Raw genomic sequence first — 23,386 nt, forward strand, 5'->3', positions numbered from 1 at the left:
TCACTATACCACTGTTATAGCATCACTATATCACTACAACATCACTATACTACTGTTATAGCATCACTATATCACTACATCACTATACCACTGTTATAGCATCACTATATCACTACAACATCACTATACTACTGTTATAGCATCACTATCACTACAACATCACTATACCACTGTTATAGCATCACTATATCACTACAACATCACTATACCACTGTTATAGCATTACTATATCACTACAACATCACTATACTACTGTTATAGCATCACTATATCACTACATCACTATACCACTGTTATAGCATCACTATATTACTACAACATCACTACATCACTATACCACTGTTATAGCATCACTATATCACTACAACATCACTATACTACTGTTATAGCATCACTATATCACTACAACATCACTATACCACTGTTATAGCATCACTATATCACTACATCACTATACCACTGTTATAGCATTACTATATCACTACAACATCACTATACTACTGTTATAGCATCACTATATCACTACATCACTATACCACTGTTATAGCATCACTATATCACTACATCATCACTATACCACTGTTATAACATCACTATATCACTACATCACTATACCACTGTTATAGCATTACTATATCACTACATCCCTATACCACTGTTATAGCATCACTATATTACTACAACATCACTATACTACTGTTATAGCATCACTATATCACTACACTATACCACTGTTATAGCATCACTATATCCCTACATCACTATACCACTGTTATAACATCACTATATCACTACATCACTATACCACTGTTATAGCATCACTATATCACTACATCATCACTATACCACTGTTATAACATCACTATATCACTACAACATCACTATACTACTCTTATAACATCACTATATCACTACATCACTATACCACTGTTATAGCATCACTATATCACTACATCATCACTATAGCACTGTTATAACATCACTATATCACTACATCACTATACCACTGTTATAGCATCACTATATCACTACATCACTATACCACTGTTATAACATCACTATATCACTACAACATCACTATACTACTCTTATAGCATCACTATATCACTACATCACTATACCACTGTTATAGCATCACTATATCACTATACCACTGTTATAGCATCACTATATCACTATACCACTGTTATAGCATCACTACAACATCACTATACCACTGTTATAGCATTACTATATCACTACATCACTATACCACTGTTATAGCATTACTATATCACTATACCACTGTTATAGCATCACTATATCACTATACCACTGTTATAGCATCACTATATCACTATACTACTGTTATAGCATCACTACAACATCACTATACCACTGTTATAGCATTACTATATCACTACATCACTATACCACTGTTATAGCATCACTATATCACTACATCACTATACCACTGTTATAGCATCACTACAACATCACTATACCACTGTTATAGCATCACTATATCACTACAACATCACTATACCACTGTTATAGCATTACTATATCACTATACTACTGTTATAGCATTACTTTATCACTACATCACTATACCACTGTTATAGCATCACTATATCACTACATCACTATACCACTGTTATAGCATCACTACAACATCACTATACCACTGTTATAGCATCACTATATCACTACATCACTATACCACTGTTATAGCATTACTATATCACTACATCACTATAACACTGTTATAGCATCACTATATCACTATACCACTGTTATAGCATCACTACAACATCACTATACCACTGTTATAGCATCACTATATCACTACAACATCACTATACCACTGTTATAGCATCACTATATCACTACATCACTATACCACTGTTATAGCATCACTATATCACTATACCACTGTTATAGCATCACTATATCACTACATAACTGTACCACTGTTATAGCATTACTATATCACTACATCACTATAACACTGTTATAGCATCACTATATCACTACAACATCACTATGACTTTCTTAGGTTCACCTGAACTTTAGTGTGTCATTATACCGTTATGTATCTTACATTTGGCTGTATATGTATGTCCCAGATCTCCATTTGGAGTTTGTTCAGGTGAAAAGTACAGCATTATGGCTATAACATGTCTGCACTATTACCACACCACATTCATTAAAAGTATCAAACTTTATAACTTTATTATAATAAGAATGTACCATCTTTATGATACCAAGACCCATTAAGTGCCCAAACGTTTGTAGACACCTGATCCTTAGCTTTGCTCTTCTTTTCTCGTGCTGTTATAAAAACCTCCACTCTTCTGGGAAGATGTTCCACTAGATTTTATGTGCTCATTCAGCTTTAGTAGAGTAGTGATGTAGGTGAGGTGAGGAGCTTCAGAGTGCAGTCAGTGTGAAGAATGAATCCCAATAGATTTGGATCTCTATAGAAGGAGATCTTCCACTCCATCCCATATAAAGCAGATCTTCTTGGAGCTGGATTTGTGCACAGGGGTATTTTCATGCTGGAACTGGTTTGGGAAAATTTTGTGGTGCAGCCAAAGACGTCCAAAACATCTGTGCCTCCAACGTTGTGGTTTAAAAAAATAGTTCTACTATTTGTACCATCACCATGATACAGCATATAATACCATCATACCTTCATCATTACCATAACATTCATATGTTACTGGATCATTGATACTGTATTGTATTTGAGCTCCGCTGCTGCAGCTGCAAACTGAAGAAGCTGAACTCAAATCTGAAGCGAACTGTGGTGAGAAAAACAGCAGAACTCACTGTAAATAGAACTCTAGTGCTAAATAGAGGAAATTGAAGCCTATGCCAGATCATGAGCAAGCACTCGAGGAGGGAAGTTCCAGAGCAGAGGAGGAAGAAACACACACACACACACACACACACACACACACACGACAGTACACATTTAGCTTTCTGTTTAATTAGCTGTAATACAAATGCACAGGAAAAAGGGGAAGAGCACATGTGCATCACTGCATTAAAAATAAATGATAAAAATAATATGCAACAGAAACAGAGCACAATAATAATAATAATAATAATAATAATAATAATAATAATCTGGTAAAGGAGTAACTGTTCTCGCAGACGTAAACAACCCAGGTTATTGCCCCACATCAGACCCTTCACACTGTCTAATCCACCTTCAGAGTCTAATCTTGCACCCTGCACCATGGACATATCAAACACAGTAGAGTAGTTACACTGGAGTAGTGAATAACGTGAAGATCTTGAATCACACATGAACCACCTACTGTACATGGAATGATGCATTGTGGGTATTCTGTTCCATTCACATGCAATGCTTTGCTGCTACAACCCTTAAATAAAAGGTACTGGTTTGTCCTGATCAAGAAACAGTTCAAGTGTCCAACAGGTTCTTCTCTGGAACCAGATCATATTTATTACACTGGCCATGAACTCCATGGTACATTTTTATTATCTATTCTGAACCACCAGGTTCCACCTAGTATCCGATATAAATGGTTTAGCTCTGTAGAGGAACCATTAAAGCCATTCATGTAAAACAATAGATGCTGAAGTGCTCTTCCAGGGTTCCTAAAGTGGTTCCAGTTCGAAATCTGTGTGAAACCTTTAAACATTCCCCAATAAAGTTATAAAAAAAACACCTAATAGGATCTACCTTTTTTTCTACACCTGTATGTTTTGAGGGAAAAAAAATCCTCAAGGGTTCTTCAGTGGTTCCTGGCTAGTCTCCTCCACGTGGATAATTCTGTGTGTGTGTGTGCTACTTTACTTTACTTGGTTTGTCTACACTTTTATAAATGTTCTTTGCTTCCCAAAAGGGTTTAGATTGAAATATTTCTGATTCTACGTAAAACACTCAAATGTTTCCTCAGAAACCCTTAAAGGTCCCAGACTGGACTACAAAAGGCAGTGCAGGTACTATAAATTTGTTCTCATGGTGAAACCAGGTCTGAAAGGTTTCCCAGTTGAGAAAGCGTTTCTCTGAAGGTCACTATGAAGTGAAAAGGGTGAATAAATAAAAGCCCAACGCTGGTGTAAAGTAAAGCATCTAGAGATAAATCAGTGCAGATCATGCGTCATGTCCCAAACTGAGATCCAGTGCACTATGCAGGGTGTGTTAAATTAAATGGCACCTGGTTAGAAAAAGGAAACGAACACAAATGGTCATCAGATTGTGATTCGATTGGTTTTGGGGTTTAGAAGATGGATGTCGGTGTCAGAATTAGAGGTGATTTATCGCCCTCTAGTGGACTCGTTTAAAATAATGAAAAAAATCACCTCTTGCTGTTATCTGGAAAAAATCAGTCGAGAGCCTGAGAACAGCTTTGATCACCACACACACTCTCTTTCTCTCTCTTCTTCTCTCACACACATGCATTCTATTCACAATTATGTATAGAATAATCAATTTCTACACAAATAAATATCTATATCTTTCTATAAACTGGATATTTCTACATTATAGAGCCTTAATAACCAGACGATAAAGATCCTGCGAGGTTACAGAGGCGGTAATGATTTAAAGTTGACGACGTGAAGCTTTTTTTTATATATATATATTATAAATATATGGCTTCGAAGCACAACATGAATTACAAATATTACATGAGAATTTCCACACGACCTTTAACCTTGTTTATGAAAAATAAAAAATGTCTACAGTGTAACAATTGCTTTTTATATCAATAAATAATAATTTTTGTTGAAACTTCACTGCGATGTAAAGAATCGAAAACGTATCAATTTCGCAGTAAATGTCAGTAGCTGCAGGTTTTATTTGGCAGTGAATTGTGGGTAAAGGACAGGAGTGAGAGACGTGATTCCTACGCCTATACGTGTAGTAAACGTGTACTCCATAAAGACGCTTGTTGAAGCTCGAGTTAAAGTTTCCTCTACTCCTGTTATATGGTCCATGATTCATAACAAAATATAATAAAAAAACAGTGCAGATAAACAGGGCGAGAAACCTGACCAGATACCAAATTACATTCCACCATCAAAGACAAACCTCTCGGCCAGTGATGTTTCACAATGACAAACATCTCAGCCAATCACGTTTCAGGATCAAATAAACATCTCTGTCAATGTTCCGCTTTCAGAATTAACGTTCAGCTCTTATTATAAACGTCTCCGCCTTCCTCATAAACGTCTCGTCCAATCACGCTCAGCTCTTATTATAAACGTCTTGTCCAATCACGTTAAGCTCTTATTATAAACGTCTCGTCCAATCACGCTCAGCTCTTATTATAAACGTCTCGTCCAATCACGTTCAGCTCTTATTATAAACGTCATGTCCAATCACGTTCAGCTCTTATTATAAACGTCTCGTCCAATCACGTTCAGCTCTTATTATAAACGTCTCGTCCAATCACGTTCAGCTCTTATTATAAACGTCTTGTCCAATCACGTTCAGCTCTTATTATAAACGTCTTGTCCAATCACGTTCAGCTCTTATTATAAACGTCTCCGCCTTCCTCATAAACGTCTCGGCCAATCACGTTCAGCTTTCATTATAAACGTCCCTGCGTCTTATTAACGTCTTATTATAAATGTCTCCGCCTTCCTCATAAACGTTTTGGCCAATCACGTTCAGCTCTTATTATAAACTTCTCAGGCAATCACGTTCAACTTTCATCATGAACATATCTCATGTCTAATCACGTTCTGCTTATATGATAAACGTCTCCTCCTTCATCATAAAGATCTCAGCCTACTGTGTTACACTTTCAGAATAAATGTCTCAGTCATGAACTGCTTTTATTATAAACACTGTTTATGACTGAGATCTGAGCAAATTACTTCCTTCAGACAGAAGTTTGTTTATAAGAATTTATTTTTACAGCAATCTATTTATCCGATCAGCTTCAATTTGTGGTGATTTGTTTAAAAAAAAGAGTCGAATCCGATCATGTGAGGCGTTTATGACACAGAGCTCAGCCAATAAGATAACACCGACACATTAATAAGCGTAACTGACGTGTTAAACTGTAACAGGAGTGAACGTGGCACGTGAGGTACAGATGTGAAGCTTCATTCACTGACGTGTTATTGCACTGCTGACCTGAACCTCTATTTTCTGCTTAGAAATGTAACAGGACATGAAAAAAAAAATATAAAAACAGTGTCGACGTGTCAAAGGACCTACTCGGCCGTGTCGAGCACGTCAGGGGTGACACGTGAAAGGGCACAACGGAGGGAGAAAAAAAAAGACATTCAGGTTCATGGCAAACTCTGTGATTATCAGAGCGCTAAGCTAATACTGAACACGTCCAGATGAAAAGCACAGCAGCACGAACAGTGCACTAAATATATCTAATATAGCTCAAATAAAATTAAATGACATTAAAAAGTGTTCATAAATTAATTTCCCAGGATATAATCGACTGCAAGACATGTTCGGTGTCTGACGTTCGACATTCTCTAAATAAAACGTAAAAAAATAAAAGAACATTCGTAATCTCTCTCCTCGGTCTAAAGATTGTGACGCCACACTGCCCCAGGAGGCGTGGCCTATTTTTTTAATTGTGAAAAACAAGAAAACGCGTCTATGTAACATTTACAGAGTCTCCAGTGTTGCAGCTTTGTAACAGTCCGATTGTTTTTTACTTGGTCACGTGATAAACCGTTCTGTTTATTTTTCTGCTTAACTTTAGAATAAAGAGAGAGAGAAGCTGCTGAGGGAAAGAACAGTTATAGCTGCTGTAAGGAAAAAAATATATATATCCTTTAAAGTGAGTAAATAAAAGCGTCTTGTTTATGAATAAATAAATACGCTGCGAAAGCGATGTCGAACGTTGTGGTGTAAGAGGAATAAAACACTATGTAAGACACCAGACGCGTGCTGACTTTTAAAAAATCCCACGTTTTGGGATGAAATGTCTGAAGGACATGATCCTGAACATGAAGCTAAAAGAAAACAAAAAACACAGCAACCGAACCCTAATTAGAAACGTGATCGCTATAAGAGGATAACAAATATAATATCATTATATAACATCGACCTTAAAAGATTCACAATACGGATGACTGACAGGGTTTACACACGTGTGTGACGTGAGTCACGATGGAAGAAAAGGTCGGATGTGTCACTCTGTGTACAATATTTATCTTATCGGGTAATAAAAGAAAACAAACGTACAGTATATCATTTGTGAATAATAATAATAAAAAAAAAAAACACGAATAATAATAAACACTAATGCTAACACACACACACGCTCTTCACACACACACACACACACACACACACACACACACAAAATGGAATGACCCAAGGCTTTAAATGTTTTCCTTTTTTTTCCCTGATCTGGATCTTCGTGGTCTCCCACCTCCACATAGCTCCGCCTCCAGGCCGATCCCGTGACCCCATGACCCCTGACTTTCTCACTCTCTTAGGGTTGTGTGTGTTTTCTGTGCAGGTTCGGGGTTTAGGCCGCCTCCTCCAGCGCCCCCAGCAGCCCTCTCTCAGTCAGGTGAGCTTTCAGAGAGTTGTAGATGTAGAGCTGTTGGTCCGGCCTCAGAGCCAACAGCTGCTGGATCACTTTGGTCGGGTTCGGACCTCTGCAGAGAGACGGGGAGGGGGGGGGGTGTTACAGACTTTTCGAATGGACAACTTCAACCCTTGGTCATGGAGCTGGAAGTTTACTGGATCACTAACAGCGTTTCTATAAAACTCTTACTTATTAATCAGCTCTAAGTGTAAATAAATGAGTGAAAATAAATCAATGGGGGAAAGAATGAAAAAACTATTTGAAAATGGGGAAGACAGAATGAGACAGACTGCAATTAGACGGGACAGTTTGCGAAAGAAAAACAGAGAAAAACAGAAAAGAAAGCTTTTTTTTTGTCTTTCTCTGTACTAAAAGAATCCCTGGACTGTGTGATCATAATGACGTGCTGCTCAGGGTCCTAAAGCCTGCCGCACTTCAGCACTGAAAGCCGAACCTGATAAAGCTGGCGATGTAAACGTTGACGAAGGTGGCCATGAGGTACTGGCAGTCAAAGCGGTCCATAATTCCTCCATGGCCCGGGATGGTGTTGGCAAAGTCCTGAGGCAGAGCAGAGGTCACGTGTAAGAACGGCAGATTATATTTTTTGAGGGATCAGAGAAGTGTGATATATACGTATAACATGAAGAGGTTTGTGCTGAACCTTAATCTTGAAGGCCCTCTTGAATCCACTAGCGAAGAATCCTCCGAATGGACCCATGATGGAGGCGAAGCTGGACAGAGCGATGCTGTGGATCTGGAAAGGGTACAGCTTCACCGTGGTCTGAAACAGACAACACACACTCACACCACTGCTGTATGTAAAGGGAAGATCACAGTTCCTACAAACAATACACTACTGTACCAAACTCAAATAATTAAATAGATGCATGTGTACGTGGCTGAAAGATTTATGGATAAATAGATATTCAAAAGAATAGATATTTAACTGAAAATATAAATATATTTAATAAAGTGGATGACTAAATATTTAAATAGATGGATTTATGATTGAACATTGTAAAGGATGGAAGGATGGATGGATGGATGGATGGATGGATATTTGGATGAAGACAGAGAGTAAATGGATGGAGGGATGAATAGACATTTAGATAAATAAATATTGAAATGAATGCGAGGCCTGAATGGTGAAATACGTGAATGTAGAGCTGTTCAGATGAATGTATATTTAAATGGATGAAGAGATTTAGACAGAGAAATATTTCAATATTGAGACAGACAGTTGGACGAATAGAGAGATATAATGAATAAAAGATTATTAACACGTAAAGCAGTGTGTGTGTGTGTGTGTGTGTGTAAGTTAGTGTGTGTCAGCAAATGTGTGTGTGTGAGAGAGTTAGTGTGTGTCTGTGTGTGTGTGTGTGTGTGTGAGTGAGTGTGTGTAAGTTAGTGTGTGTCAGCAAATGTGTGTGTGAGCGAGTGTGTGAGCGAGTGTGTGTGTGAGAGAGTTAGTGTGTATGTGTGTGTCAGTGAGTGTGTGTGAGCGAGTGTGTGTGAGTGAGAGTGTGTGTGTGCACATGTGCGTGTGAGAGAGTAAGTGAGTGTGTGTACTACCCAGCCAGTGAGGGACTTTAGGACAGAGGGCAGGATGTAGTCCTGAAGCTGGAAGAGCTCTGAAGGCTCACAGTCCACCGTGAAGCTGTTTGAGTCGTTATTAAACTCCACTGAACACACAAAGTAACGATAACCTGCCATCACATATGACAACTACAGAGAGAGAGAGAGAGAGAGAGAGAGAGAGAGAGACAGAGAGAGAGAGAGAGAGAGAGAGAAGAATGAAAGTTTTCTTGTGATACACTGGCTAATTGACAAATTCAATAATAAATAAATGGTAATAAAAGGTAAAAGAAAAAAAAGATATACACAATTTTTTGACTGAAATAATAATAAATAAAACAAAAAACACTAAAGATTGTACAATAAACGACAGGAAGTGCCAGCTACAGTGGAGCTTGGACTCTGGCTAAAACATCAATCGTTCCTCTGAACCTCACCAGGAGTCCAAACACTATGGTGGCGAAAAATCCACCAATGAATCCTTCCCACGTCTTCTTAGGAGACAGCTGAGGAGGAAAAGATAGACATAGTGTTGAAATAAAACGTTGTGGAAGCTACTTCACAGCGAATGAAGAGCATTTCAAAAGGAGAACAAAAAGATCACCTTGATGAGGGGAGTTCGACCGAAGAAGAAGCCGAACATGTAGGCCATGATGTCATTACAGATCACACAAGAGATGGGGACGATAAACCTGCAGGGAGGCAGCACACCTGTCTCAATTTTCCCCTTCTTAAAACACACACTGTGTGTGTGTGTGTGTGTGTGTGTGTGTGTGTGTGTGTGTGTGTGCACGCAATGAACAACACTGCATCTATATTGCTATTGTTTTTTTCCAGTAGGCTTTACACCCTGCTGTCTGCTCATAGCTGGTGCTGCCCTCTAGTGGACAGAAAAATAGGCTCCTTGGGAAGAAGAGGCATTCATTCTCTTTCTCCCTCTCTCTCTCTCTCTCTCCCTCTCTCTCCCTCTATCTTTCTTTCTCCCCTGCCAATCACAGTCACACTAGTCAATGATAAACAGGAAAAAAAGACCAAAGAAATTATATTTATATGGGACAAGTAGTGTGGGTGGAGAGAGAGAGAGAGAGAGAGAGAGAGTATGCACAAATATACATGGAGTAAAATTAAAAGGTATGTGGATGACGTGTCTCTTGGAGCACCTAAAAAAAGTTCAGGGTGAGAGTGTGTGTGTGTGTGTGTGTGTGTGTGTGTGTGTGTGTGTGTATGCGATTCAGTACTGACCAGATCATGCCTTCAAACAAGTTGTGGATAATGAGGTGGGACTGAGTGACCACGATCAGCAGGGTCACGTGGGTCCAGCCGAACTGCATGACACACACACACACACACACACACACACACACACACACACACACACACACACACAAACAACACAATTTCATTAAAAATTTTTATTTAGGGAGAAAATGACACTGAGAAATGATTATTTTTACCATGTAGAACTGCAGCCGGTAGTGCTTCTTCACCAAGCTCAATACAAACATACAGAACCCTGTCTCACACACACACACACACACACACACACACACACACACACACACAGAGAGAGAGAGAGAGAGAGAGAGCGATCAGTAAAAGAGATCTATTCATGTCATTCCCAGCTGGGAGATTAACTATATTTAGATCAGACACTTTTTTTTGAAAGGAGAATCTACGAGAGCCCTGCTGCTGAACTCACATTAACACTCAATACAATTATCAAGATAACGATTCGACTGTTAAAGTCAATCTTTTATATTTATGTGAGTGTTTAGTGTTTATATAAGTGTGGTGTAGGGTGTAGGTGTGAGGTGTAATAGTGCACATTGTGGATTATCACCTTCACCATAATTACTACCAGCACTGAATGGGTTTGAGCTGTAATTGATGTCTGCAGAGTAAAACTGACTCAAAACGGATCAAAATCACGCTTCATTTTCATTACGCAGTTTATTTATTCCATTTATTTACATGAGACTAATAATGAAGCTGTTTGAGTCTCCTCCTGCTGCTGTTTATCGTTCTGTTTCTCATTTCAAAGTTCTCTTCAGTTCATCTCCCAGTTTATCTTGTGCCTTTAAGCCGTTTATTAAAATTCCTGTATTCATCATAGAAGTTCCAGCACATGCAAAACTCCTCCATGGAGCTCAGTGAGGTCTTGAGGAAACGTCTACAATCGCTCTCACTCTGGATAGAACTGGAACTGGATGTTACTATGGTAACAGGTGTTTATAAGCAGCTCATTCATTTGGATTCAACTGACAAACACAAACTACCAACTCTGTGAACTCACATCTGAACTTCCAGCCAATCACAATCCACTATTTACACCTGAACTTCTTCCAGCCAATCACAAACCACTATTCACACCTGAACTTCTTCCAGCCAATCAAAATCCACTGTTCACACCTGAACTTCTTCCAGCCAATCAAAATCCACTATTCACACCTGAACTCCTTCCAGCCAATCACAATCCATTATTTACACCTGAACTTCTTCCAGCCAATCACAAACCACTATTCACACCTGAACTCCTTCCAGCCAATCACAATCCACTATTTACACCTGAACTTCTTCCAGCCAATCAAAATCCACTGTTCACACCTGAACTCCTTCCAGCCAATCACAATCCATTATTTACACCTGAACTCCTTCCAGCCAATCACAATCCACTATTCACACCTGAACTCCTTCCAGCCAATCACAATCCACTATTCACACCTGAACTCCTTCCAGCCAATCACAATCCACTATTCACACCTGAACTCCTTCCAGCCAATCAAAATCCACTATTCACACCTGAACTCCTTCCAGCCAATCACAAACCACTATTCACACCTGAACTTCTTCCAGCCAATCACTATCCACTATTCACACCTGAACTCCTTCAGCCAATCACAATCCACTATTTACACCTGAACTTCTTCCAGCCAATCACAATCCACTATTTACACCTGAACTCTTCCAGCCAATCACAATTCACTATTTACACCTGAACTCCTTCCAGCCAATCACAATCCACTATTTACACCTGAACTCCTTCCAGCCAATCACAATCCACTATTCACACCTGAACTCCTTCCAGCCAATCACAATCCACTATTTACACCTGAACTCCTTCCAGCCAATCACAATCCACTATTACACCTGAACTCCTTCCAGCCAATCAAAATCCACTATTCACACCTGAACTCCTTCCAGCCAATCACAATCCACTATTTACACCTGAACTTCTTCCAGCCAATCACAATTCACTATTTACACCTGAACTCCTTCCAGCCAATCACAATCCACTATTCACACCTGAACTCCTTCCAACCAATCACAATCCACTATTCACACCTGTACTCCTTCCAGCCAGTCACAATCCACTATTCACACCTGAACTCCTTCTAGCCAATCACAATCCACTATTCACACCTGAACTCCTTCCAGCCAATCACAATCCAGTATTCACACCTGAACTTCTTCCAGCCAATCACAAACCACTATTCACACCTGAACTTCTTCCAGCCAATCACAATCCACTATTCACACCTGTACTCCTTCCAGCCAATCACAATCCACTATTCACACCTGAACTTCTTCCAGCCAATCACAATCCACTATTCACACCTGAACTCAAATTTGTCTGCATATCAAACTGCATCAAATATAAATTGCTGATTTATTGGATTAATAAATTTTTATATATACACTGGAACCCGGTTATCTCGCCCTCGGTTACCTCGACAACCCTATTAAGTCGACGTTTTTGAAGTGGAGCGCTTTGGGAAGAAAAGCGCAGCCGATGAGAGAGTGCCGGTGGGAAGACACGTACCGGGATACGCATGCGATAACAACGACCGCCGTGAACCAACATATACCAACAATAACGGACAGTGAGAGTGTGGAAGTTTAAATAGGAGCTGGTGATGATGATAAACGAGCACCATATGTGCGCGATTGAAGCGGAGCTTCAGAGAAAGCGGCGAAAGCACCTGACACGCTGAAGGGGCGAAGGGGCGTGGCAGGTGGATTCCTGACAGATAAACATGTACTGTATGTATTTTTATAGCATGCCTTCATCAAACAAATCGCAGCAACGCTGTTGTGTAAAAAAAACCTTCAAAAACACGTGCATGCACATTCTCATTTATTAACACACATCATGTACATAAAGAAATTTTAAGCACGTTAATAAATTGCCGCCATTTTAATTTTTGTTTATCTCGAACATCGGTTACCTCGATGCTTTTTGGCGACCCCCTAGGACATCGACATAACCGGGTTCCACTGAATATATAAATATTTTTAAAAATCTGTTATTTGTTCTGTTAAAAGAGGAGGATGGACTAATGTTTGTGTTTTGGGTGTTTAACAGCAAACAATGTGTGTGTGTGCGTGTGTGTGTGTGCGGAAGACACAACTTCAGGCGTTGCCATATCCTGGTCGTTGTGCTTCCTGATGGTGAGCTTTCCTATCTCTCACTTTCTCACACACGGATGCACAGTAAATGAGCCGACATTCTGTTCAACATTATCTTAAAATATTAATTTTTTATTATAAATGAAATAATTTATAAAAAAATATATATATAATTTTTTATAAATTATTTCATTTATAATAAAAAATTAATATTTTGAGATAATTCATTTATTTATTTTACATTTTATTATTTATATATTTTTATTTATGGATATTATTGATCCATAAAGTGAGTTATTTATTTACTGCTTCATATTTAATGTATTATTTATTTATTTACCAAACGGTCTAAATCAACGTATTATTTATTTGTAGAATAAATGCATGTATATACAGGATATGTGTGTGTGTGTGTGTGTGTGTGTGTGTGTGTGTGTGTGTCCTCACCGGACAGATAGAGGGTGAAGGAGATGAAGCGATGGTATTTGCTGAGAATCCTCAGTGGCTCCTCCCTCTGCACCAGCGAGAAGAAGTAATCGGTCACCGTCTCGCCGTAGAAGAAGTAGTTTACGCACAACAGGAAGTACCTGGCACACACACACACACACACACACACACACACACACACACACACACAGTCTCAGGACAAACACTGCATATGTTTGCACATCTTTATTCAACAAGAGATTCAGTTTGGTGGTTTATAGAGACATATTTCCACACACTCCAGTGGATTAAGACACACTAGGACTTCATATTGTCTATAAACAGGAAGTTACCCAAACAGTGTAGATAATTATATAAACCAGGAGGCCATCTTGGATTAAAGAGTCCATCTTTCTCCACTTTAGCATGATTTAGCTGACCCCGCCCACCTCCTATAGGCCCCGCCCCTCTATCTTTAAGAGTGAAATTCTTTTTGTAATAATTTTTCGCTATTTTTTTCTATAGCTAATCTAATCTAATCTAATCTAATGTAATCAGACTGCACAGTTACCTTTGCTTTGCTGAAGGTAAAACAGAAAGCGAGTTAGACAGAAACAAGAAGATTAATGAGAAGATTAATAAACAGGTTAATTACATCACACCTGCACAGTATGAGAGAGAGGGAAAGATGGAGAGAACAGGTGTGTGAGTTAATAAAAAGGTGTGAAAGTAGGTGTGGAGCAGCGTAGCGTCTCACCAGCTGAGAGTCCTGAACCAGGGCAGGTCATAGGAGTGATACACGCTGTACCCGATGGTGATGATTTCGTGAAAACACTTGATCTGCACACACAGCACCTGAGAAAGAGAAGAGATAGAGAGAAAGAAGAAGTCTAATGAGTTTGAGAATTCTGATTGGTCGGAAGGCGTTAATATTTTTCTATACCCACAGGTTTATAATAACACAACATCTCATCCAGAAGATGAAAAGATTCAGGCTGGCAACAGTCACGCTGTGTGTGTGTGTGTGTGTGTGTGTGTGTGTGTGTGTGTGTGTGTGTGTGTGTGTGTGTGCGTGAAGAGGATGAGGATGAAGAGGATGATGAAGGCACTCACGATCATCATCAGCACCATCGGGCCGAGATAAATGATGAAGAAGAAGAAGGAGATCATGGCCAGGGTTAGAATTCCTCTCACCCACCAGTTCTTCCACCTGTGATAACACACATATATATACACACACACACACACACACACACACACACACACACACAGTGGCAGCATAAGCGAGGGCGGCACCTAATCAATAGATGCTCTTCGAGTGAGAGATGATGTCATGGTATTACACTGCTACGTTACAGTGCGTGTTGTGTAATGGCGTTACCGTGACGACAGGCCTGACAGGGCTTTGTTCAGCACCTCCGGAGTGTCGTCTGAGGTTGCAGGAACATCGGGTACTCCGGAGTCAGGCTTCGACTCGGCGTCTGACACTCCGCCATCTTTCTCCATCCTGTCCTCCGCCTCTGAACCCTGTACAGGGAGAAGGAGTGAAAGGGAAAAGAGAGAGAGAGAGAGAGAGAGAGAGAGAGAGAGAGAGAGAGAGAGAGAGAGAGAGTGAGAGAGAGAGAGTGAGAGAGAGAGATAAAGTGAAGGGGACAGAGAGACAGACGAGAAAAGAAAGAATGACAGAGTGTAAAGGGAAGGAAAAGAGACAGAGAAATACAGAAATCAAGTAAAGGATAAAGAGTAGGAGAGAGAGAGAGAGAGAGAGAGAGAGAGAGAGAGAGAGAGAGAGAATGATAGAGAGTGAAAGGGAAAGAGACAGAGCAGAAAATATGAAAAAGAAAGAGAGAGGAAGAGCGTGACAGAATGATAAAGTGAGTAGAAGAGAGAAACAGGGCAGGAATTAGAGAGACAGAGAAAGAGATATATAGAGAGAGACAAAATGAGAGAGTGAAGAGGATGGAGAGACAAACAAGGAGAGAAATAATAATAGTGTGTAAAGGGAAGGGAAGAGAGACAGTGTAAGAAAGATAGCAAAAGATAGAGAGAAGGAGATATAGAGAAATAGAGTGAGAAAGACAGAAATCAAGTGATACATAAAAAGTAGGAAAGAGAGAGAGAGAGAGAGAGAGAGAGAGAGAGAGAGAATGATAGAAAGTGAGGGAAGAGAGAAACAGAGCATGAAAATGGTAAAAAGAGAGTGAGAAACCGAATGAGAGAGACGGACAGAGGGAGAATGATAGAAAAATAGAAAAGAAGCGGAGACAGGAAGCAGAAAAGATAGTGAAAAGAAAGAGAGAGACAGAAAAGAGATTGTAATAAAAAAAGTGTGTGAGAGAGACAGAGAGAGAGAGAGAGAGAGAGAGAGAGAGAGAGAGAGAAATACAGAAAATGAGTGATAGAGGAAGAGTGGGCGAGATGGAGGGAGGGAAAGAGAGTGATGGAGAGATTATTATTTGGACACAGAGGTTATTCAGCATCAGTAGGAACTCTTCAGCATCTCTGCTGCTGCTGATTTCCCACCACAGTAATCTTCGTGTCGAGCAGCAGCCTGTTGCCGTGGTATTACACAACCACCAATCGACACCAGCCTTCCTTGTTGTTATGACAACAGCCCAGCTGTGTCTCAGCAATGACCAGCAGGACACCAGCAGGACCAGGTTTCCAGAAGCATACATGCCCCTAAAGTTAATTTTTTATATATAACCCATTAGGAAATGACAGTCGGCCATGTTCCAGCCGTCTCAGTCACGTCTCACCCCCGAGCCCCATCCGGCCCACACGGAAGAACCCGGGGTCGCCATGGAGACGAAGCACTTCCTGTCATTCAGAGTGCCGTGAGTTAAAAATATCCTCGCTCTGGCGGCTGTGTTGCAAAAAATAGCTGCTGTGAAAGCGAGGATACCAATTCGCTAGTGTGTGTGTGTGTGTGTGTGTGTGTGTGTGTGTCAGGGTTTAGGAAACTGTCCAACACCTTCTCTGCAAGTGTGTGTGTGTGAGTGTGTGTGTGACAGATTGTGAGTCATTCTGTAGCTCCATAGTATTTATGCAAATACATGATTAAATGATTCTAAACCTTTCTTTTCTTCACGTGTACCACACGAGTCCAGACCGAGATGCTGTTTCTGCATTTCTTCTGCATCTTGCAGAGTCTCTAACTCCATGTCTCAGATCAGAAGACCCTCCAACTGGGAATGAAAACAGACCTGGTGTCCATCCACCTTCCATCAAAGACTGCCTTTGCAAACGCATTATTACACAGGCTTAGAACGTCCTCTCACTCCATCCATGATCTGTCTGCTCCTCTACCACCCGGCACACGCTACAGGAACTCAAAGCTCATCCTGATCTCAGATGCAGAACTCTACATCTCCATTCTGACCCATGTTTATAATATATATACATATACATATATATGATGTGTATGTGCTTCTTTTTTTAATATCCAATTCCACATTTAGTCCTCATTTGCTCAGATATAAGCTCCACTCTACTGAGATGATGTTCTGAGAATTGTAATGCTGGAACAGGTTTGGGGTCTCCTAGTTCAAGCGAAGAACAAATTTAATGCTACTGCATCCAATGACGTTCCATACAATTGTGTAGCCTCGTTTAGGGAGGAAACACATACGACCGGAAAAATCCGGTGTCCCAATACTTCTGGCTCTTTAGATGTCTTTGTCCCTGACTGAGTGAACACGGATGCTGGTTTGTACAAAAACTGTAGTAACTGGTAACGCGTACGTACTTGAGTATATTTTACAAAAAAAAGGAGAAGAGAGAGAGAGAGAGAGAGAGAGAGAAATATATGTTTTTTCACAGGCCTTCTGGAAACCCACAGCACTTTCGCCCGGATGTTGTTGTTGTTATCAGCAGGCCAATTAGGCCCACAGAAGAAACTTTGTCTGAAAGGGGAAAATAAAACGAATAAATAGAATGATGAAGGACGACTAAAGAGAGAAAGAGAAAAAAAAAAGAGTCTCTGGGGCTCTCATTAGGACGAAACGCAGCGAAGGAGGAAACTGGGGCATTATCTTTAGCAGCACATGGAAACGTGTGGCAGGAAGACAAAGCAAATAAATACTATTAAAAATGATATTCATATAAATATAAATAATAACATGGATGGGAGGGGCGTCTCTCTCTCTCTCTCTCTCTCTCCTCCCTCCCTCCCTCTCTCTCTCACTATTAACCAGTCCTGACGCTTCAGTCACCTCGTGTCTTTGTAAGAGGGCAGATAGCACTTTGCTTTGAGGATCTTATGCAAGCTGTGGGTGATTAGCATGTCTTAGCCTTCAGCGTAGCTGGTTGCTAGCGGTTACAGTAAATGACTAGCTGATTGGGGAAGCTTTAAAAAAAAAACTAATTAGAAAAACGAATGGATGTTCAAATCCTCTTACGTCCTGGTCAGTATGGATGCTGGATGGTGATTGGCTGGGAGTTCAGGTGTGTTTTCAGAGCGTTGAACACACAGGTTAAGTCTGTGGAATCAGTGTTCTAAATGAATGTGCTGTTTATATGGTGGAACATGAACATATACGCTGAGTTTTTGATTTTCAAAAACAGGTCGAGGCACAAGATGAATTTGGAAACGAACTGGAGAAGAAAAAGCTCAAATAAGGATTAGGATGCTCGGTCTTACACCATTATAATGCTCTGTGCTTTACATCAGGCTCTTCTTCACCTCCACATGGTGTAACACCTCACACCTACACCTGGATTATCATGTCTTTGTACACACTAATTTACTGGTTGATTTATTGTGATATACATGCTATGTGCTTATAGTTTCACATCTATGTTGAAACTTGTTGTTTTGATGTGTCTTAAACATTTACAGTCTGTGATTATACACTTTCAAGTGGAGCTGCAATAACTAATCAATACTGCTGAAGTTAGGGTTTAGCGTGACGGTAAGAGGAACAGCCGCTTGTGAAATGGTGCAGAGTTCAGGGTCAACCGGCAGCAGGAAAAAGTGTGTGTCCCCCAAGTCATCTAAGGCATGAGAGCATTTTATATTAAACACAACAAAGAAAACTGTAGCTGGAAGTGATGTCAAGTGGAGTTTGTGTGGATTTACTGCGGCTTTACTACATTCAAATGCTTGTTTTTAATGTTTGTATATTTAATTTATGTATATATCTTTTAATTACCCTAGATTTTATTCAGTATATATTCTAGATGCTTTTATCTTTACAACTACACAAAATATAGTATAAATATTTATTTTTTCTTTTTACAAAAAATGTCAAAAAAAGTTTTATATATATTTTATATATTTTTTTAACCCTGGTTGTCAACTTTCCGTCTGCAAAATACAATGTAAATGTTGATGTGCATGAACGACTTCACCTTTTATACTCAAATACTGTTTTTATGTTGTTTTTTGACAGAAAGAAAAAACCCAGTGAGTGAATTTGTTGAAGGAGAAATCCCTCACACACTCAACACTTACCCACAATACGCTTTATAATGTCTAGATTAAAGATATTTCAACTCAAAATGTGGCTTTTGCATATTTTAAGTAAACTTTAATACAAATATCCTGAATTAAGGTTTTATAGTGTTTTTTAATCCGTTTAAAAGATTACCGTAATTTCTGGACTATTAAACGCACCCATATATAAGCCCCTAAATTTTACAAAGATTTTTATTTTGAACATAAATATGCCGTCTACACTAAAACTAATGAACTTTACACAGGCTTTAATGAAAGACAGTGTCTGTTACATGGTGTAACAGGTGAAATATGTTGCGTTTCCTTTAAGAGCAGAGCGGCATTTTGGGAATAGCCTGCCGCCGCATTTTCCCGGTATTACTGCGTGTGTGCAAGACCGAGGAATATGTCCTTATTATTTTCTGATGCTCATTTCTAAGTTTCTTTGACTAACCCATATCGCTGTTGCCAAGAAAAATAAAAAAACACGAGTTTTGGAAACCTGTCTGTGTTTATATGATTTCTGTTGTAACTGGAGTTAGCGAGCTCTCCCTTCACCCAGACTCAACGCGTTACAACGGCTTGTATCTAAACAGTAGCCGACCAAGAAAGTCATTGTTCACTGTCTTCCTCCTTCCTTTCACAACTATTTCTCTTGGGAGTTTATCTTTTGGCATCGTCGTGCGTTTAAAAAAAGGTTTTCTCCTGAAGCCGTGCAGCTCAGAACACAGGTGAGGTGCGTTTTTTCGTTTCCGTTCGGAAATTTCATTGGTCTAATGTTATGGGGTTCAGTTTTTTGGCTTGAAGTTTGTGAAACTGGGAAAAACCCAGAAAAAAATAATAAATAAGCCGCTTCGTTGTTTAAGCCGCGCGGTTCAAAACTAAAACATTAGTTTCAGCCCTACTTTTAAGTGAACACACTGTTACTGTTGAACCGATACATAAGACTGAATATATTACTATAAACAAGACCATAATAAAATATAAACGAATCACACATCTCACATCTTCTAACCTCTTTTATAAAGATGGGATTGAGGGGTCAAACCAACAGAAATGCAAATCATCAACGCTCCGGCAGGAGTTACACCACATCCACGTCGCCTCGGCCGCCATGCAAAGCTGAGGTTTAATGTGATCGTGTTAACCTCATACCTTCATTATTACTAATAATAATAATAATAATAATAATAATAATAATAATAATAAGTACTCTGACTTTAAAACTCACCATTAACACATTTCCTACGTCCTGCTTCATAATAAAAACCTTATACGGTGTTTATCCTCCTGTCGGGACAGACCCTCTCTCTCTCTCTCTCTCTCTCTCTCTCTCTCTCTTTATCGTCTTATGACAGTGAAACACAGAGAGAAGCTGTTCCAAGATAATTTCATTTGTGTGACTGGTTAATAAATAAGTGTTGCTTTGGGAAAGAATGCACAACACTGTCACACACACACAGGCGCACGCACGCACACACACACACACACAGACACACACTTCTTGTCTATAACTCACATACTTTAACCATTACCGTAACTTCACTGCAATTTACAAACATCAGCAAACTTATTATTGTTATTATTATTATTATTATTATTATTATTATATAGAAATTAGCACACTGTCGACAAACACAAGAGTGAAACATGAAAGGAGTAAATAGCAAAATAAAATTTTTGGGTTTTTTTTCTATTGTGTATAATAATAATTAATATTATGGTATATAATTAAATATATAAGGAGAAAAACAACACATTAATGATAAACTCAATAATATATATAAATGTTACGAGTATGAATGTACAATTGTTTAATTTGTTGCTATTGTCTGATAACAAATGATTTATAATCAATCCATCAATCAATAAGAATTAAAAAATCATTATAAAATAAATCAATAATAAAATTAAAAGAAAATGTAAAAATGAGTGGAAATCAATTCCAGTGTTTTTTTTTCTTTTTTCAACTTTTGCAAATTTATTTTACTTTAGTTTGAATTATAGTTTAAATTGTTTCAGGGTTTTTTACTATTAAGTTTATTGTCCTTTTATATCCCTTTATATTTTACATTTATAATAATAACAATAATAATAATAACAATAATAATAATAATAATAATAATAATAATAATAATTAATAATAATAACAACAACAACAACAACAATAATAATAATAATATGATGGAGAGCAAAATGTTTACTATTTAAAAATATTATTTAGTACATTTTAAAAACAACATACATTTAAATAGTAGCTTCTTACAAAAATCTGTTCTTTATAACAGAAGAAAAGAGAACAAACCGATAAACAGACAGACAGACAGTCAGACAGTAAAACAGACAGACAGACAAAAAAACAGATAGACAGACAGTAAAACAGACAGACAGACAGACAGTTAAGCAGACAGATAGACAAACAGACAGACAGACAGACAGACAGTTCAACAGACAGATAGACAGACAGACAGATATTTTAATAATCTGATCAGATTCACGTTCGTTCGTGTTGCCACCTGATCACCGTCACACATATAAACAGAACGAGAAAACCTCATTCCCCTTTTAATCGCTCTCTCCTCTCTCTCTCTCTCTCCCAATCTCTCTCTCTCTCCCTCTCTCTCTCTCCCAATCTCTCTCTCTCTCTCCTCTCTCTCTCTCTCCATCTCTCGCTCGCTCTCTCTCTCTCTCTCTCTCTCCCTATCTCTCTCTCCCCATCTCTCTCTCCTCTCTCTCCCCATCTCTCTCCCTCTCTCTCTCTCTCTCCCAATTTCTCTCTCCCTCTCTCTCCATCTCTCGCTCTCTCTCTCCCCATCTCTCCCATCTCTCTCCCCATCTCTCCCATCTCTCTCCCCATCTCTCTCTCTCTATACCCATCTCTCTCTCTCTCCCCATCTCTCTCTCCTCTCTCTCCCCATCTCCTCTCTCTCTCTCTCTCTCTCTCCCTCCCCCATCTCTCCCACCTCTCTCTCTCCCTCAACCCAAGTCATTCTTGAGCTATTACTGATTAATGATTATATACAATCTCTCACTCACTCACTCACTCACTCACACACACACACACACACACACACACACACACACACACACACAGGTGAGAAGTGATTCCCGACAGCAGGAAAATCCTCCTTATAATAAACCGTACAGCATGACGTCATTCAGCGGGTTAAAAAAACAATCTGAAATATCGCGATATCTGCGTATCGGATCGCTCCAGATACCGCGATAAGATATTCTCCTCCCTATCGCTCGCCTCTTTACCCGAGTTTAATTCCCTAACACTACTTTTAAAGCCGATATTCTGATTTTTATAGATTATAATCACAAAAACTGATAAAAACAGTTTCTATAATGAAAAATGAACTGAGTCTAAACAAACCCATTAAACAGCTCTGCTATGTTTTGACTAGCTGTCTAATCAGATATCTGAATTACAAAACCAAGAGTGAAATATATCAGATAAAATATCAATATATTCTCCATAAACATCCCCCGTGGTGCTTTTGATTCCACACACTGAGTTTCTGTGCTAACTCCTAGTCTGTGCTAGCACCGTTAGCATCTCAGCGCTCTACACATCAGGGGGGTTCTGCTTTTACCTTGTCCTCGGGCTGCTGCAGGTCGGGTTCGGCAGAACCACCGCGATGCCGAAGCTCCGTCATCTTCTCTACCGCGTGTTGAAGGAGGAGAAGAACTTGTTTAAAAACAGAGTGAGAGAGAGAGAGAGAGAGAGAGAAAGAGGGAGGTGTGTGTGTGTGTATGCTCTGAGGTACTGGCGTTTCTGTCACACAGTGACGTGCAGCAGGGTTTCGTGATAAAGAGCGCCCTCTGCTGGTGAAAAGTAATATTATATAAATGTATAGATTTAAAGAAAAAAGTGGTATTAAAGAAATCACGCGCTAAAGTGGTAAAAATCCACCTTGTGGTAAAAAAAGTAGTATTTAAAAATACAGATTAAAATATATATTAAAGACTGTAAAAAATGATTACAGATTAAAAACTTGCGGGA

At 39.2% G+C, this 23,386-nt stretch overlaps 1 protein-coding gene across 1 annotated transcript; it reads right to left on the reverse strand.

Annotated features, from left to right (window-relative positions):
- Window positions 1-2,954: 2,954 nt before the first annotated feature.
- On the reverse strand, window positions 2,955-23,158 carry cds2 (CDP-diacylglycerol synthase (phosphatidate cytidylyltransferase) 2). The gene is made up of 13 exons (XM_046841163.1): window positions 22,977-23,158; window positions 15,322-15,467; window positions 15,054-15,150; window positions 14,698-14,795; window positions 13,962-14,101; window positions 10,562-10,620; window positions 10,350-10,432; window positions 9,712-9,799; window positions 9,545-9,613; window positions 9,105-9,257; window positions 8,194-8,313; window positions 7,987-8,090; window positions 2,955-7,602 (listed from the first exon to the last, which is right to left on the reverse strand). Exons 1-13 carry the CDS (start codon window positions 23,037-23,039, stop codon window positions 7,470-7,472), a joined length of 1,353 nt encoding a protein of 450 aa, XP_046697119.1. The 5' UTR covers window positions 23,040-23,158; the 3' UTR covers window positions 2,955-7,469.
- Between the last annotated feature and the right edge of the window lie 228 nt (window positions 23,159-23,386).

This window comes from Silurus meridionalis, chromosome 27 (assembly GCF_014805685.1).
Source record: "Silurus meridionalis isolate SWU-2019-XX chromosome 27, ASM1480568v1, whole genome shotgun sequence".
Taxonomy (NCBI): Eukaryota; Metazoa; Chordata; class Actinopteri; order Siluriformes; family Siluridae; genus Silurus; species Silurus meridionalis.